We start from the raw sequence: 15,641 nt of genomic DNA on the forward strand, positions 1-15,641 counted from the left end.
CTGTAATCTCAGGTTTTGTCTTTTGCCTTTACGTCTGATCCTCTGCTCTAGAGTGCAATTGAATCTCTGTTTGGTGCATCAATGACTGGAATTGCGTACTCTCTGTTTGCTGGCCAACCCCTCACAATCCTCGGCAGCACTGGTCCTGTCCTGGTGTTTGAGAAGATTTTATTCAAGTTCTGCAAGTGAGCCTTTTCTCATTGAAATGCCAGTTTTAATAGAATTGCGTATTGATTTACTTTAGTGTGAGAATAACACATTGATGTGTATTCTGTTTGTTGAGCTTTGTCTTCTTTAATACCTAATGCAAATGAAATACTTTCTGATTAATCCATGTAACCATATGGGCCTGCCTCACTGCTGCTGCTAAAGCTTGTCAAAATGTATGACTCTATTCTGAGCTTCTCTATGGTATAAAAAAGTATACCTAAGTATGTTCTAAAATAATGGCCCGCCACAATGTGGTCTGGTGACATTTGTTCCCATGTAACGCTTAAAGAGCAATGCCAGTGAAAAATAGTGTTTTCCAAGTCATTTCTGTTAGAAATCTCAGTGTTTGGTTAATGACCAAAACGTTAAACAATAAGGAAGTGCTAGTTTTTTAAATAGTAGTTATTTAACAGTCCCAGACAATACCTGCCGTGCATACTTCCTTCTTTAATCAGTAAAATAACTTTTTTAGGAGGCATGTGTTTTGTTCCAATAGCAACAATATGCTCTTTTGATGATCTTTATCTCACACAGCAGTGCTCTTCTCTGTTTTCAGAGAGTACGGACTGTCCTACCTGTCCCTGAGGACATGTATTGGCCTGTGGACAGCTTTCCTCTGTATTGTGCTGGTGGCTACAGATGCCAGCTCACTTGTTTGCTACATCACTCGCTTTACAGAGGAGGCCTTTGCCTCCCTTATCTGCATCATTTTTATCTACGAGGCTCTGGAGAAGCTGATACACCTTGGAGAAACCTACCCCATCAACATGAACAACAACCTGGACAAACTCACCACTTATTCGTGAGTGCACTCATAGACACACACACACTGAACTTCCTTCTGGTGATGTTCTCTATATGTATCCCTTTTAATGTTTGTATTTACGCATCTACAGATGTGCATGTATTGAGCCAATCAACCCTAGCAATGCTACGCTACAGTACTGGGAACAGAACAATATAACAGCATCAGAAATCTACTGGGAGGCTCTGGAGGTGCAGGTCAGTATAAATGCAATGAGCAGAATCAAACCTGTATCACATTAACCCACTACAGAAAATGGCTTTTATTTATATAGAAGTGAGGAATGTTTAATATCAGACTGCACTATGCTTTGGCAGTGACTCTAACCAATAAGAAACGTTCTGTAAATAATGGTCCTGCATACACTGTTCAAATAGCGCTCAAAGTTAGAGGAGTTGTGGGTTCGAGCCACTCTCTGGGTGACTGCCTGTGAGGTATTTAGTGTGTTCTCCCTGTGTCTGTGTGAGTTTCCTCCGGTTGTGGCAACACGGTCATTGGTCCTGAAGGCTCATCGATGAACATGGAGAGTGAAGTCTAGCCGGTCTGTTCAGATCTCACAGAAGAGCTGCTGTAGCACATATTGTGCAATGTGCACTTTGGAGTGTTAAAAGGAAGTATAATGCAGGCCTACCAGACAAATTTATGTAAAAAGGTTATTAAAAATCTGTCTCATAACCTTGTGAGTGGCATGCTCTCTCGCCCAGATGGAGACAGAGCAGCGTCAGAGATTAAGCACATGTGGCCTGGATTACACTGGATTAGCCATGCCAAACCACTAAAAGCAAATTCGACGTATTCCTCCTGCTTGGGACTGAAAAAAAAAATCACCTTTAATAGCAAATGTACACACTACTAAGTGTCTGCGAAAATGAGACAGAAAACTGTGGACAGGGACAGGGAGGACAGACAGAGAGAGAGAGAGAGAGGGAGAGAGAGTGTGAGTTCACAGGGGTCAGACAGGATCATTTTGCATCACAGGAAATGGACCAAAAGCCTAAATTCTTAGAATGACCAAAAAAAAAAAATGAAATGCCCATACTTTGGATTTTGCTACAAAGGATTAAGTTCTGGAAAAAAAGCACAGATCAACTTCTCAAATGACAGCTATATCTGAAAGACAGCTATATCTAAATTTAGAATATACTGTATTATCTATGTTTTGTGTGACTTCACATTTTTCACCTTAATTTTTAGTAGTTTTTCAATAACAGTAAAAAGGTAGGGGAGATAAAGGAGTGCTTGATTGGGTTATAGATCAAGTGCGTAGAGCATATATCAAGCTAATGTCTCATCTTAGCTTTTATTTAATTATTTATTTCAAGTTTTCAATGAATGGATCCATTTCCTGCCTTAAAGGGAAACGCGGTTCTAAGCGCTGCGTCTTTTAAGGTGGAATGGTATTTTTGAGGGGTATAATGGCAGAGAGAGAGACTGAGAGAGACTAGAATACAGAGTTTTTTCATTAATTTATAGACACTGGGGCTTTGTAAATAAATGAGACAGGTTTGGAGAATGCAAACAGACTGGAGAGGAAGCAAATCATGAGGAAACATTGAATTAAAGCAGGTAGTGTCGCAGTCACACAGCTCCAGGGTCCTGGGGTTGTGGGTTCAAGCCCTGCTCCGGGTGACTGTCTGTAAGGACTTTGGTGTGTTCTCCCTGTGTCTGCATGGGTTTCCTCTGTGTGCTCTGGTTTTCTCCCTCAGTCCAAAAACACACATTGGTAGGTGGATTGGTGACTCAAAACTTGTCCATAGGTGTGAGTGTGTGTCACCCTGTGAAGGCCTGGCGCTTTTTTAGGAAAATTAGTTGTTATTTAATGTATTAGGAGACATTCTGAACATGACAAGATTTCATTACAAGGAATATGCTTGTGCCCCCATGGGGGAAATGACAAAGCTTTATTAGATTTTAATCCATCACATTCTGGGGAAATAAAACTGTAGTGGCTCAGATTAAAATTGGATAGTGGGAATTAACCTTTGAAGTTAGCATGACGTAAGTAAAATAATGTTTAAAATCATAACAATTAAACATATGTTAATCAAAGCATGTTAAAGTGTGTTTGCCATATAACAGAATTTCCTATTCTCATTGTTTCTCTCGTTTTCAGGACTGTATAGAGAAGAAGGGAGTGTTTGTGGGCACAGCGTGTGGACCTCATGGGCCATACATCCCAGATGTCCTCTTCTGGTCTGTCGTCCTGTTCTTCTCCACCGTGGCCATGTCTGCTTTCCTTAAAGAATTCAAGACAAGTCGCTACTTCCCTACCAAGGTACTTCCCTCGAGACAGAGAGACAGACAGAGAGACAGACAGACAGACAGACAGACAGACAGACAGACAGACAGACAGAGAGTGAGAGAAAGAGAGAGAGAGAGACAGTCAGAGAGAGAGACACAGACAGAGAGAGAGAGACACACGGAGAGAGTGACTGACTGACTGGGCAAACTAATCATTTCTGTTGTGTGCTGGTGCCCTCTAGTGGAATGTCTTACTATGTCGTAGTGTAAATTGTAATAGAATTTTAAAATATAGTTTTAATGTTATTTGATTTATCTGTTACATAAATAAAATCTGTTATTTCCCCCATCTCCTGGTCTTCTAAAGGTTAGAGCAATCATCAGTGATTTTGCTGTGTTTTTTACAATTCTCACCATGGTTCTGGTGGACTATGGTCTAGGAGTCCCCTCACCTAAACTACAGGTTCCCAATAAATTTAAGGTGAGCTCTCAGAGGTTTAATATCCACTAGTGTTCATTAGCATTTCACAGTGAAATAAAATACAGCTGCTTGTCCTTGTGCATTCTTTAAGGTTAATGTAGATTTGTTATTTTCCTTTTTTCCCACTGACTGATAAAAATATGACAATTTCCCTGAAGCCAACGCGAGATGACAGAGGTTGGTTTATTAATCCTCTGGGACCAAATCCCTGGTGGACCTGCATCATTACAGTGGTCCCAGCGCTTCTTTGTACCATCCTCATCTTCATGGACCAGCAGATCACTGCAGTCATCATCAACAGGAAAGAACACAAACTTAAGGTACAGATGAAAAGCGCCTGCTTGTCTCAGGGTGGAAATAGGGATGCACAAATCATAAATATTATGTTTAATCTTGAGCGGATTTGTTTGTTGAATTGCCTTTTTCCTGGTGTAATGCTGTTATTAACCAGTTAATAATTGCTTAGCTACAAGACCTGATCACATTTTTCTTTCTCGAGCAAGACAGATTTACATAATATCACACAAAAGACATAGTGCAGTGCGAGTATTGTTTTACAGTACACAAGGCCAAAAAAGCAATACTTTATACATTATCACAATCTTGTAACATTATCATAACTGTATTTAACAGAGATATACTTTTATATCACCCCAAGGCTCCTATATACTTTGAAGAGCTGTGATGATTTAGGTGTGGAATATATTATTAATCTTTTTTCCAGCAGCATTGTCCTTGCTACTCCTCCACATGCATTTTATGTCCGTTATTTTCTGTTTCTTTATGTTTTGTCTGCAGAAAGGCTGTGGTTATCATTTGGATCTATTTGTGGTGGGCATAATGCTGGGGGTCTGCTCGCTGATGGGACTGCCGTGGTTTGTGGCAGCTACGGTGCTCTCTATCTCACACGTCAACAGCCTGAAACTGGAATCAGGAAGCTCAGCTCCAGGAGAGCAGCCCAAGTTCTTGGGCATAAGAGAGCAACGCTTTACCGGCCTCATGATCTTCGTCCTAATGGGCAGCTCTGTCTTTATGACATCTGTCCTCAAGGTCAGGCCTCATGGCTTTAAACGTCTTCTTTTGATGATTTACTTTAATCCATAGAGGGTGGAAAATGGCCCAGGTTTTTGGTCCAAGTGAGAGCTATTTAGTTATGTCACTTCTAGTAATTCTACTGTAAATGTGATTGGTCACTTGATTTTGCATTGTTCAATAAGACATTGCATATTTTCCATAAAATACAACGTTTAAAACAAATTTCTGTGGAGTTTGGAAATAAAAGATTAGTACGTGTTTCTTGGAGTGGTGAGATTTGAACATGTTGTTATATATAAATGAGAGCACTATAGGAAAAGACTGACTTGAGAATCACTTGGTCTCAGTCCTTAGAAACTTGGTCAGTTACATAGTGTGTTCTCCTGTTTGCTTGAAATTTTCTTCACAGATTTAATTTACCCTGGAATAGTGTACGACTTTTCTATCAGAGCTAGATTCCAGAAGTGTCCCTCTGCTTTCTAATGTGTTTAAGATACTTAATGATGTGTGACTACAATTTTTACATTATTTTAATAGAAACCCTAAAATAAAATGAGAAATAGTGCCAGAAAAAATACATGTGCACCCGTTCCTCCAAGCAAATATATTTCCATACGCAGGAGGGGAAATAATGGCAACATGTTTGTGTGCTTTTAATTGCCATAAAAGAAGTTTCTGGCTCATCCGTAGTAGTAGCAATAGTAACTCCTCACTCATTTTTGCTAATTTTGTGTTTATTCTCCAGTTTATTCCCATGCCTGTGCTGTATGGAGTTTTCCTCTACATGGGAGCATCTTCACTACGAGGAATACAGGTACAAACACAATAAGTAACAGAAGCACTCAAACGTAATCTTTCCTTGTGTGTAGTTAATAAATTAGTTTTGAAAACCTCTGCATTTATTAAGTTCTTTGACAGGTTAAGGCTGTTTGGGATGCCTGCTAAGCACCAGCCAGATTTTATCTACCTGAGACACGTTCCTCTGCGAAAGGTCCACCTCTTTACTGTCATTCAGCTCAGCTGCTTAGCCCTCCTCTGGATCATCAAGACGTCCCGTGCAGCCATTGTCTTTCCAATGATGGTACCTGACTTTCTGCTCTGCTAAATCAGTTATCTCAGTTTCATAAGCATGAACGGTAATTTAAGGACGGAAAATGACTTGTAAATGTATTTTTTAGCTTAACCATTACCGGATCTACTTTATTGTGGCACGCTCTAGGTCCTTTATAGATATTCCGGTTATTAACAGATGTTATTAAATTACATTGGTGCTTAACAGCTTTAGGGTGAACACCAAGGTTAGGTTTAGTACAGTATTTAAGATTAGGATTGAGTTTTGCGTTGAGATTCAGATTAAAGTAGGGCCGGGTATAATTAACTTGCAATTAATGTATCTGTAGGTCGCTAATTTTAGTAAGATTTTACCCCATTTAAAACCACTCCTTGGTGGATGGATACTGTTACCATCCATTCCTAGACTTCATTTATTCATTGTCTGAAACTGCTTATCCAGTTCAGGGTCGCGGTGGGTCCGGAGTCTACCCGGTATCACTGGGCGCAAGGTGGGAACACACAATGGCGGGGGCGCCTGTTCTTCACAGGGCGACACACTTTCAAACATTCATTCACATATATGGACACTTTTGGTTTGCAAGTCCACCTACTAGCATGTGTTTTTTGGACTGGGAGGAAACCCACGTGGACACAGGGAGAACACCTTAAACCCCTCACGGAACCCACAACCTCCAGGACCCTGGAGCTGTGTGACTGCGACACTAACCTGCTGCACCACCGTGTCGCCCTAATAATAGTTTTTATTATACTAATTATATGTTTTTATTTTGATTTATTCTTATTTAATAAATGTACATATGTTAAACAACCTTGAATATATTAATATAAAAAAGGATCCATAATAAACCAATAATAGATGTTGGCGTTATATTGCATTTTTTTTAGCTCTCAGTGGTGTTTCCTTTGTGCTGCGGCAGGTTCTTGCTCTGGTGTTCATCCGGAAGCTGCTGGATTTTATCTTCACTAAGCGTGAGCTAAGCTGGCTGGATGACCTCATGCCAGAGAGTAAGAAGAAGCGCCTGGAAGATGCTGAAAAGGAGGTGAGATTATATAATTAATATTTAATTATTGTGGTAAGTGTTCTGACTGTTTTAGTATTCTTCTTTGTAACTCTGTTTTCCTCTATGGGCAGTTTTGGCATCGATGTTTAAGTGCTGCTGCTTCTCATACTGAATATGCAATTCAAATAGGACCTTATTATTATGCTGTGTTATGAGTTGTGACTTCGATGTCAACAATTGAATGTTAAAGCCTGTTCGTAAGTTAATGTGTGAAGTTTATTTAACAAGAAACTGAGGAATAGAAGATCAAAAGGTGAATAAAGTTCTCTCTGGCAAGACTGCCATAAAAGTGTTCCTCACTCCTATCTCTCTCCTTTCTGCCAGGAGGAGCAAAGTATTCTGGCAGAGGAAGAAGGAGTAGTACAAGTGCCTTTGGAGGCACATTACAAGTGCGTGCCAATTTTACTCACAAATTAGACAAACATAGCTGCACATTATGTTTCTACTACCCAGACATTTTATTTTGGTTCTGTTTGTGCAACGTGCAATGACTGATTTAGACTCGTCTGTTTTTAAGGGATGATCCTTCCTCTGTGAATATTACTGATGAGATGTCTAAATCCTCCTTCGGAAACACTTGGAGGACTGTTAATTCTGACACCTCAAAAACTGATCAGACTACAAAAAGGTTTGGATTTGCCTTCTCTAATTATACGTGTAATACAGAACTGTGCTATGCTTCCTGTTATACCTTGTACACTTTGAATACATGCACCTCACAGAAGAGGTATTTAACTTGATGAAATGTATAATGTACTATATGTAAGTATTATGTGTTTAATGAAATAATCTAACAATTATATTTGAAGCTCTAGATCTATTTAGGAACAAATTTTGTATTTATCTGATCACATAAATTTGTTACTTGATTATATTTCTGTACTCATTTTATACTTCTTTTTCTAAGCTCCTAGTTGCTGAACAATAAAGGTAAGCTGACTCTACTCTATGCGACGTGACACCTTCTTCCTTGCTCAGTCACTCTCTCCTCACACTCTTCACCATAAAAATCTTTATGGTGTCTTTGACTGACAAGAAATAAAGTAAACTGACCAATTCATTTGGAATGTAAAATCATAAACAGCTGTGTAATTGTGCCAAATGACTTTAAACTCCCTAAATTGATCCAAGATATTCTTGTTCAAGTGAACTTTTAGAAGTGCAGTCACCTGCTACTTCCGGCAGTGACAGGTAGCTTGATGTTTTCTACTAGTTCTTGAACTGTACTGATTAAAAGGGTCATAATATAAGTATAATACATTTAAATGAGAGAATGAACAGACAGAGTTTGATTTAATGCTTTTCCTGCTTTTATTTTAAGAGAATTTTACCTTAGGTCTGAGCAGAAGTAGAAAAAGCAGAGTCTAGACACTAGCTGTGCCTCTTTGCTTTCCTTGTTATACCCCTTTTCTGTCCAAGACGCTAGTGAAGATTATATTCAGGTTCAGGGGTGAGAATATTATATTCAGGCCGTCTGTGTCAAACAGCTTATTTTCTACTTTGTCTGTGGCTGGAAATAAAATACATGTACAGGTAGAGGCAGTTTGTTCAGTGTTTTCTTCAGTTTTGGGAGATTTTATATGACATAAAGTGTTATCTTTACCTCTCTGCAGTCTGGTCAGCAGCAGTGAGAGGAAGGAGCATCGGAGGAAAGATTCAGTGAAAAAGCTTTGACAGAGAGCCTCTGACCTGCGTTTCCTTCACTGTGCTTTGTTTTACACAAATACTATAATATCACGTGCCACATATTTCTGCTCCTTTTTTGTCTCGTACCACGTGTCTGTTTGTTTCATTCTCAGCAGCTACAGCAAATCTTTGTTCTTTATAATTTCACTGTTTGTTTGAAAAATGATTTCCCCCCGCACAAGGACTATTGATTTACATTCACATTTTCTGCTAAGTAAACTAAATACCAGCAGTCAGAGACCAGAGACGACGATTGTGCTTGTGGGCAAGTGCAGTGTGAGTGTTAAAAATTAGAAACTATTTTAAAGACTACTTTGATTTTAATGGACTCATAAATATTTTATATGTTTTGTATTTTTTGAAAAACTAAAATATTGTTCATGTTAGACTACACATCTCCAAGCTGAATGACTTGTTAAGAAATGTACTGTCTTTATTGTATTTAAAAACCTGATACTTGTAGATTCAGTTAATGAATGACTATATTACAATGGATACTGTATGCATGCCTTCTTTAATATGATGAATTCTAGATGTATCAACTATTTCATTGGCTTCTTTTCTTTATTTTTGGAAAGTGAAATAAATCTAAAGTATTTTATTTTGGTATTACCTCAGCTTTAAAACACTACAGCTTATAGATCCTGAAAAGAAAAACTTTGATCATTTTAAGATTTAAACATTCAGCTGAAAATGCTGCTTGTTCAACACTATACTATTATTATTTGTGATCTATGTTGAGTCTTATTTTGTAGACTTTATGTTGATACTGTCGCTATGCCAAAGTCCAAATGGCTATTCCTGATACCTGGGACAATGTGCATCACTGAATAAACATTAATACACTCACCAACAGTATTTTACACTCATCCCATGCTGATGCTTTATCTTGTTATCATGTGTTAGTCAGAAATAATGATTTCTCTGAAGGGCATTTCGCTATAGGTCGTGTTCAACAGCTGAAGGTTTTGTTCATACTTGAACGTGTCTGTCAAGGGCATAAAATAATGGTCTTTGAGAACAAATGCAATAGAATTCTAGAAGGGCAAAAAAGATCCTATAGAAAATTATTTTTTTGGAGAATGTATGATGTTGAATTTCTTTATGAAGAGAATTTCACCTTTAAGTTCTTGCATCTTTAATCTTTATGATTTTTCCTAAAATAACAAAATCAGAACTATAGTCTTTTGTAAGATTTCATGTTAATGATTTGTCTTGTTCTTACCTTTGGAATCATAGAATTAAAGGCTTTAACAGGAATATTTGGGGATAGGCAGTTAGTCTGTATAACATCTTTTCCAGCTAATGTTTCTTTGTTTATGAAAATGTATTAGTTGTGGCTTAAATGGCACTTTGAATTTTATGTCAGATCTCTTTTAATGTAACTGTTTTTGTTAATGAATGTGTCTAATAAATATCTATTTAACCTGTAGGCTGTGCATCTCTTGTGTCATTGAGTTAGAGCCCATTTTGATGAGTATAGCTTCACTTTTTTACAAGATACTCAGATTTTAAAGCTGTCATTGCAGAGAAGATACTGTACTGTACGTACCAGGCCATGTTATTACTCTTGAATGATTACCTTTTGAGCCTTAATAAGACCAAGATTGTGGAGAACACACCACAGGAAATTTGAACAAAATTCACACATTTGAAAAAAGTATTTGACTCTTTTCTCTTTACCTTTTTATTTTTAACATGTTTTTGTAAACTTTGCTTTTGTAAAAAAAAAAGGAAAAAACAATGTTATAACATCTTATGAATATGGGAAGCCAAATGCTGCACATTGATAAGTTTTGTCATTGTCCCTTATTCAGATATATTCATATTATAGTTCACTGGCTATAAGGTATGAGGAGGCGTTAACACATCATATTTTATGGAAGGCATCCTTGGATTCTCTGTGTTAACACAACATATAATTTTGTCATGACATGCAAAGATATTTAACACGTTAAGTTTGTGTATTTGGATTTTATCGCTGTGGGGAATCATTATGTTCATGAATCATGATGCTACTGCCACCTACTAGTGTATAGCATTATTGCTAAAACAACATAAAGCCTTAACTTACCAAATAATGCAAAAATTCCCGTGTTAAATGTTCTGAACAATGTCTTTTAGGAGATTTTGTATAAACATAAATACATTATATTGTTGAAAAATTTAAAGCATATATTATTTTAAAGCATAAAGCACACATATAAATTCATATATATATATATACAGGTTGGGCCATTTATATGGATACATCTTAATAAAATGAGAATGGTTGGTGATATTAACTTCCTGTTTGTGGCACATTAGTAGAAAACTTTTCAAAATGGGTGGTGACCATGATGGCCATTTTGAATTCGGCCATTTTGGATCCAACATTTGTTTATTCAATGGGAAGAGGGTCATGTGACGCATGTGACTTTTATGTTAATGAGCCTGAATATGGGTGGAGAGAGGAGAGCATTGTTTTTACTGCTGGAGCATGAATGTGGTGGAGCGTTGCCTTTGTCAATAATCACATTTATCCAAAAATATCCGAATCTCAAAATTAGAAACCGAATACATACCCAATGAACAAATATCTGAATACCCGAATATTTGGGGCCAGCCCTATTGTTCAGAAACTCAGATCTCCCCACTGTAAAATTAAAGCTGTACTTTGGCTCCCAGCATTGCTCCGGTCGCTAAGATATACGCTAACTCGTGCATACACGGTGCCACTAAGGGCACAGAGTGTACACAAATAAGCCAGAGCTTCTTGGAGGTGTTCTAATTTGAAGTGTAAGGCTGACAAAATTAACTGTAGCTTTGCCATGCTTCATTGTAAGTAGTTTGCTGTAGCGTGTTAGGTTGTTTTAGGCTTCGTTCAAGACTTTTATGTAGACAAGGCTGCAAATGTGGAATGAAGGGTTGCCTTTATTGCCACATTTGTTTAAAAAATTGAATATCCAACTCTCAAATTGTAAAATGAATACCTATCCAATGTACAAATATCTGAATATTCAGGGCCAGCCCTAGAATGAAAAAAATGAATAAACTAATGTATTTTCATGCACATTCTATATGTTTTCAGAAAGAGGAGGATCTGGAAAGTTTATTTCACTATGGGTTTGTTTTAACACTGTATTTTTTAGGCAGTATGTCATTAAAAGAATGTACATAATTTATCAATTTGAATGAATTATGCGTCAAGGTGTGTCACACACATAGTGTGAGAAAATAGTGATGCATGTTTGATACAAAATTATGAAATGCTTTAGAACATTTTATGAAATCATATAATTACATGCATATTTACAAATGTTAAGCTATTAAACGCCAGAGTCTTTTACTGTGAAAAATAAACTTCTAGATGCCATGGAGATCAGCTCCCTAGTGATGCTGTCTTCACACTGCCCACGTATGGCTTGACGCAGCCATAGGTCAGCGCTTAGCTCACTATGATATATGTACCACTCTTACACTCTTATGTTTTGTTTTCAGCTACAGTGTGTGATGTAAGTCCTATAATGAATATGTAAGTATGCCCTGATTTGAGGCCTCACATTGGCAAAAACCTTAAGAAGTGTGTAAACCTGTCATTTTTGATCACGCTATCACAACTAAATTTTAATGCGCAAATTTAATTTCTTTTTAATCTGAATGTGTCAACACTTTTTGAGCCCAGCGGACTTCCACAATATTTTCCCGTCAGTACACGCACATAAACGTTTGGACACATAATATTTTTACATGTACAGGCGTTAGAATTAAGTCGGTTTTGGCCCCGAATGCATGCCATACTATTGTCATGTAGGCCATGCCACTGTAAGCACGGTCACGTTCCGCTAGAAGTATGTCGCTACCCAATTGACCTACCAGAATTGGACGGCGCATGCGCGGACCTTCACGCATATAGCAGCAAAGAGACTGCTTTCTAAAGAAAAAAAGAGCTTTATCTTCAAGAGTGAGGAACTTTATGTGTGTTTATACGTGAGTTGGCCTTCCATCAGTTGGTGGAACGGCATGATAAAGGAAAAAAAATATCAACTGTCACAGAACGGCATTTATATATTTTATAATCCCCTCTTAATAGGGCTTAATTGTGAGTGTACTATTTATATATTTATTTCCTAAATGATAAACAATGAATGAAGCTTAGTCTACTAGTATCTAACTCAATATTTAAAGACTAATGACATGTAACAATTTTCTCCCTGACTGTTTGGTGAACAGAGCATCATGGTGGTTCAGATGGTATATTATATATAATATTTGACAACCCTGACCTTAATATTTGATTTTCTTTAGAAAACACGCATAAAGTTTTACAGACAAATTTGCCATTTTATCCAGTTGAAGAGGTAAAAATTAGCTATACACCTCACGTTGGTGCATCATTTAGAATCCAGAATATACCAGTGGTAAATATGACTTTGTCAGCTGTTAGGATACAGTTTACAAGTGTGAAAATTAGTATTTCCCAGTTTCAGACACTGTGCAGCATAAAACCAAGCTTCACCACAAATTATCTGCATTGTGAGTAGCTTAGGCAGAGGTGGGGTGGTACTAGTTGATTGTCTGAGGGAGTTTGTTCTCAGGCCGACTGGTCTGAAGCCTGATGTCCACTTTCAGGAGATCTGAGACTAAAAGTAGTTTAGTATGAGGAATGTTCTGTCCAAAGCCTGAGTACTGACACTGAGGATATCCTAAAACATACACCACATGCTGCTTTATAAGTCATACAGTCATACATCATATCAAATCGACCTAACTCATGTCTCAGAACCCAACAGCTTTGCAGATGTTCATTCTAGTTTGCCCTGTAGCTTCACCTAGCTTCTTTTCATTGTAAGCCACACTCTCTGTATGCTGCACTCTCTGCCTCCAGGTGTGAGTCTCAGTGTGCTTCTGGAAGAATGGTCAAAAATTCCCATAAACACACTCTTAAACCGTATGGAAAGCCTTTCCAGAAGAGTTTAAATTGTTATTGCTCCCAAGAGTGGGCCGACATGATATTAAACCTTGTGGATTAAGAATGGGATGTTACTCAAGTTCATATGCATGCAAAGGCAAACGAGCGAATACTTTTGGCAGTATAATGTATGTGTGTGCGTGTGTGTGTGTGTTTGTGTGCTTGTTGCGACTGGGGATTTGGAAATTATAAATAGTGAACAAAAAAAGTGAATTGGCTGCTTTGTATTTTTCTTTTTTTATCAACAGATGGCCAGCAGTGTAAGCTGACAGCTCCGAGACAGTCTTGGTCCCTGAGGCCCACATTCTCTTTTTCTTTCTCTCACTCGGTCTCTCTGATCCCTCAGACTTCACATCTCTCACTCTGTGACATCTTTTCTCAGCGCTTCATACCTCTGCACTCTACATCATGTTAGATGTGGTGTAATGGATTGACATGACACAACTTGAAGTAGAACTGTCAATCAGAGGCACTCTGGAGAAATATTCTGTTTGGTTACTACAACCACTGGATGCAATACTGTAATTAATTGTAGATAATAACCGTTGTCTATAGATGACTGAACTGATGATAAACAGGCTGAGTAAAGCCCTGTTCGGATGGGATTATTTTTACACGGTGAACTGGGATAATGTCATTTTTCCCCAAAAGACATCAGTAATGTTTATGCTAGATTTGCACTAGATAAGAAATATTGGTGAAAATTACAGAGATATGAGTGGCTACTCAATTTGCGCTTTGTTGTCATACAGCGTGGATCAAACACAGCAGGGCTACGAGAGTATTTAGACTACCACTGCTGCTCTGAGGACAGCCCTCCCACCAGGAATATACATCTTATAGACCTTATGTTCAAGTCCTTCGAAATAGATAATGGGTGAGAAGATGGCAAAACTTGACTAATCCTTCACACAGTCATTACACCTGATAAACAGTTTAAAGGTAACTTTAATAGGATACATGTTAATAACACATTTGTGCACTATTATGCACAAAACCTACCTACAGCTACCAGAAATGTCTCTCAACTGAGTGATTCTTTAATTGTTTGTGGATTTAAATGTGGTGCGTCATTCAGCGCTAGCTAAAAAACTAGCTACAAACTCTTTTCCTCAGGATATGACACGTCTGTTTGGACTGGATTCATATAAACTGGGTTTTTTGTGCTGCACTGAGTTATAACATAGGTAACAGGCTCAGGCATCTTTCCTGAAACAGGAGAACGCACTCCAAAAAAAGAGCTGAAATGGTATATTCAGATGGGACACTGTGGTAATACTGTACCCCACGTCCACAGGAAAACGAATCTCCTCTTAATAGGGCTTAATAAACAGTTCATTCATAAACAATGAATGAAGCTTAGTCCACTAGTATCTAAGTCAATATTTAAAGACTAATGACATGTAGCAGTTTTCTCCCTGACTGTTTGGTGAACAGAGCATCATGGTGGTACAGATGGTAGTTCTTTGATTGTGGGTTTATTTCCTTGCTTCGGGTCACTGTGAATATTTTGGTGTGTTCTGTCTGTATCTGTGGTGATTTCCCCCTACATTCCAAAAACACATGTTGCTAGGCGGACTGGCTGTGGAAAAGTGTGCATTTTTCCAAGTACATATCTCTGCAGGCCGGAGACCAGCATGAGGGAGATTAGAGTTAGTGTTAGTAATAGGTTTAGTGTTAGGTTGTACCTTACACTTGGAGCTGTATCTCCCACTTGGAGCTGCCTCTGGCCTGCAGAGATACCCTTGTATATTTGGTGCCCACCCCCCACCAGGGTGTGTGCCTGCCTTGCACCCTGTAATTCCAGGTAGTGTCCACCCCAGCCCCTGAACTTTGTGCACACATCACAAACTTTCCTCGTAATTGGTTGCAATGGTGACGATGCCGTTGTTTATGTTTATTGATTTTATATCTAAATCATTAACATGGCAAATTAATGATGCATCTGTTGATGAATCATTCTGTAGAAAAAAAAGACACCGTGAATTATTTTTGGGTAAAAATTCATTGCCAGAAAACACACAGACGTTTTCAGCCACAGTCCTTAGATTTAGCAAAAGTTTATTTGCTCATTTTAAGGAAATAACAACAACTCTT

At 38.1% G+C, this 15,641-nt stretch overlaps 1 protein-coding gene across 2 annotated transcripts in view; it reads left to right on the forward strand.

Moving 5' to 3' along the window:
* slc4a10b (solute carrier family 4 member 10b) overlaps window positions 1–10,017 on the forward strand; it is a 61,925-nt gene extending 51,908 nt beyond the window's left edge. For both annotated transcript variants that reach the window (XM_066686606.1, XM_066686605.1), the window contains 14 exons: window positions 52–185; window positions 767–1,012; window positions 1,107–1,212; window positions 3,129–3,290; window positions 3,624–3,737; window positions 3,896–4,057; window positions 4,536–4,787; window positions 5,518–5,586; window positions 5,680–5,853; window positions 6,764–6,886; window positions 7,232–7,296; window positions 7,425–7,535; window positions 7,815–7,837; window positions 8,521–10,017. In XM_066686606.1, the coding sequence (XP_066542703.1) occupies window positions 52–185; window positions 767–1,012; window positions 1,107–1,212; window positions 3,129–3,290; window positions 3,624–3,737; window positions 3,896–4,057; window positions 4,536–4,787; window positions 5,518–5,586; window positions 5,680–5,853; window positions 6,764–6,886; window positions 7,232–7,296; window positions 7,425–7,535; window positions 7,815–7,821 (1,725 nt within the window). In that variant the 3' untranslated portion in view covers window positions 7,822–7,837; window positions 8,521–10,017. The remainder of the gene's footprint in view (window positions 1–51; window positions 186–766; window positions 1,013–1,106; window positions 1,213–3,128; window positions 3,291–3,623; window positions 3,738–3,895; window positions 4,058–4,535; window positions 4,788–5,517; window positions 5,587–5,679; window positions 5,854–6,763; window positions 6,887–7,231; window positions 7,297–7,424; window positions 7,536–7,814; window positions 7,838–8,520) is intronic.
* The last annotated feature ends 5,624 nt before the right edge of the window (window positions 10,018–15,641 follow it).

Source organism: Hoplias malabaricus, chromosome 12 (assembly GCF_029633855.1).
Source record: "Hoplias malabaricus isolate fHopMal1 chromosome 12, fHopMal1.hap1, whole genome shotgun sequence".
NCBI classification, from domain to species: domain Eukaryota; kingdom Metazoa; phylum Chordata; class Actinopteri; order Characiformes; family Erythrinidae; genus Hoplias; species Hoplias malabaricus.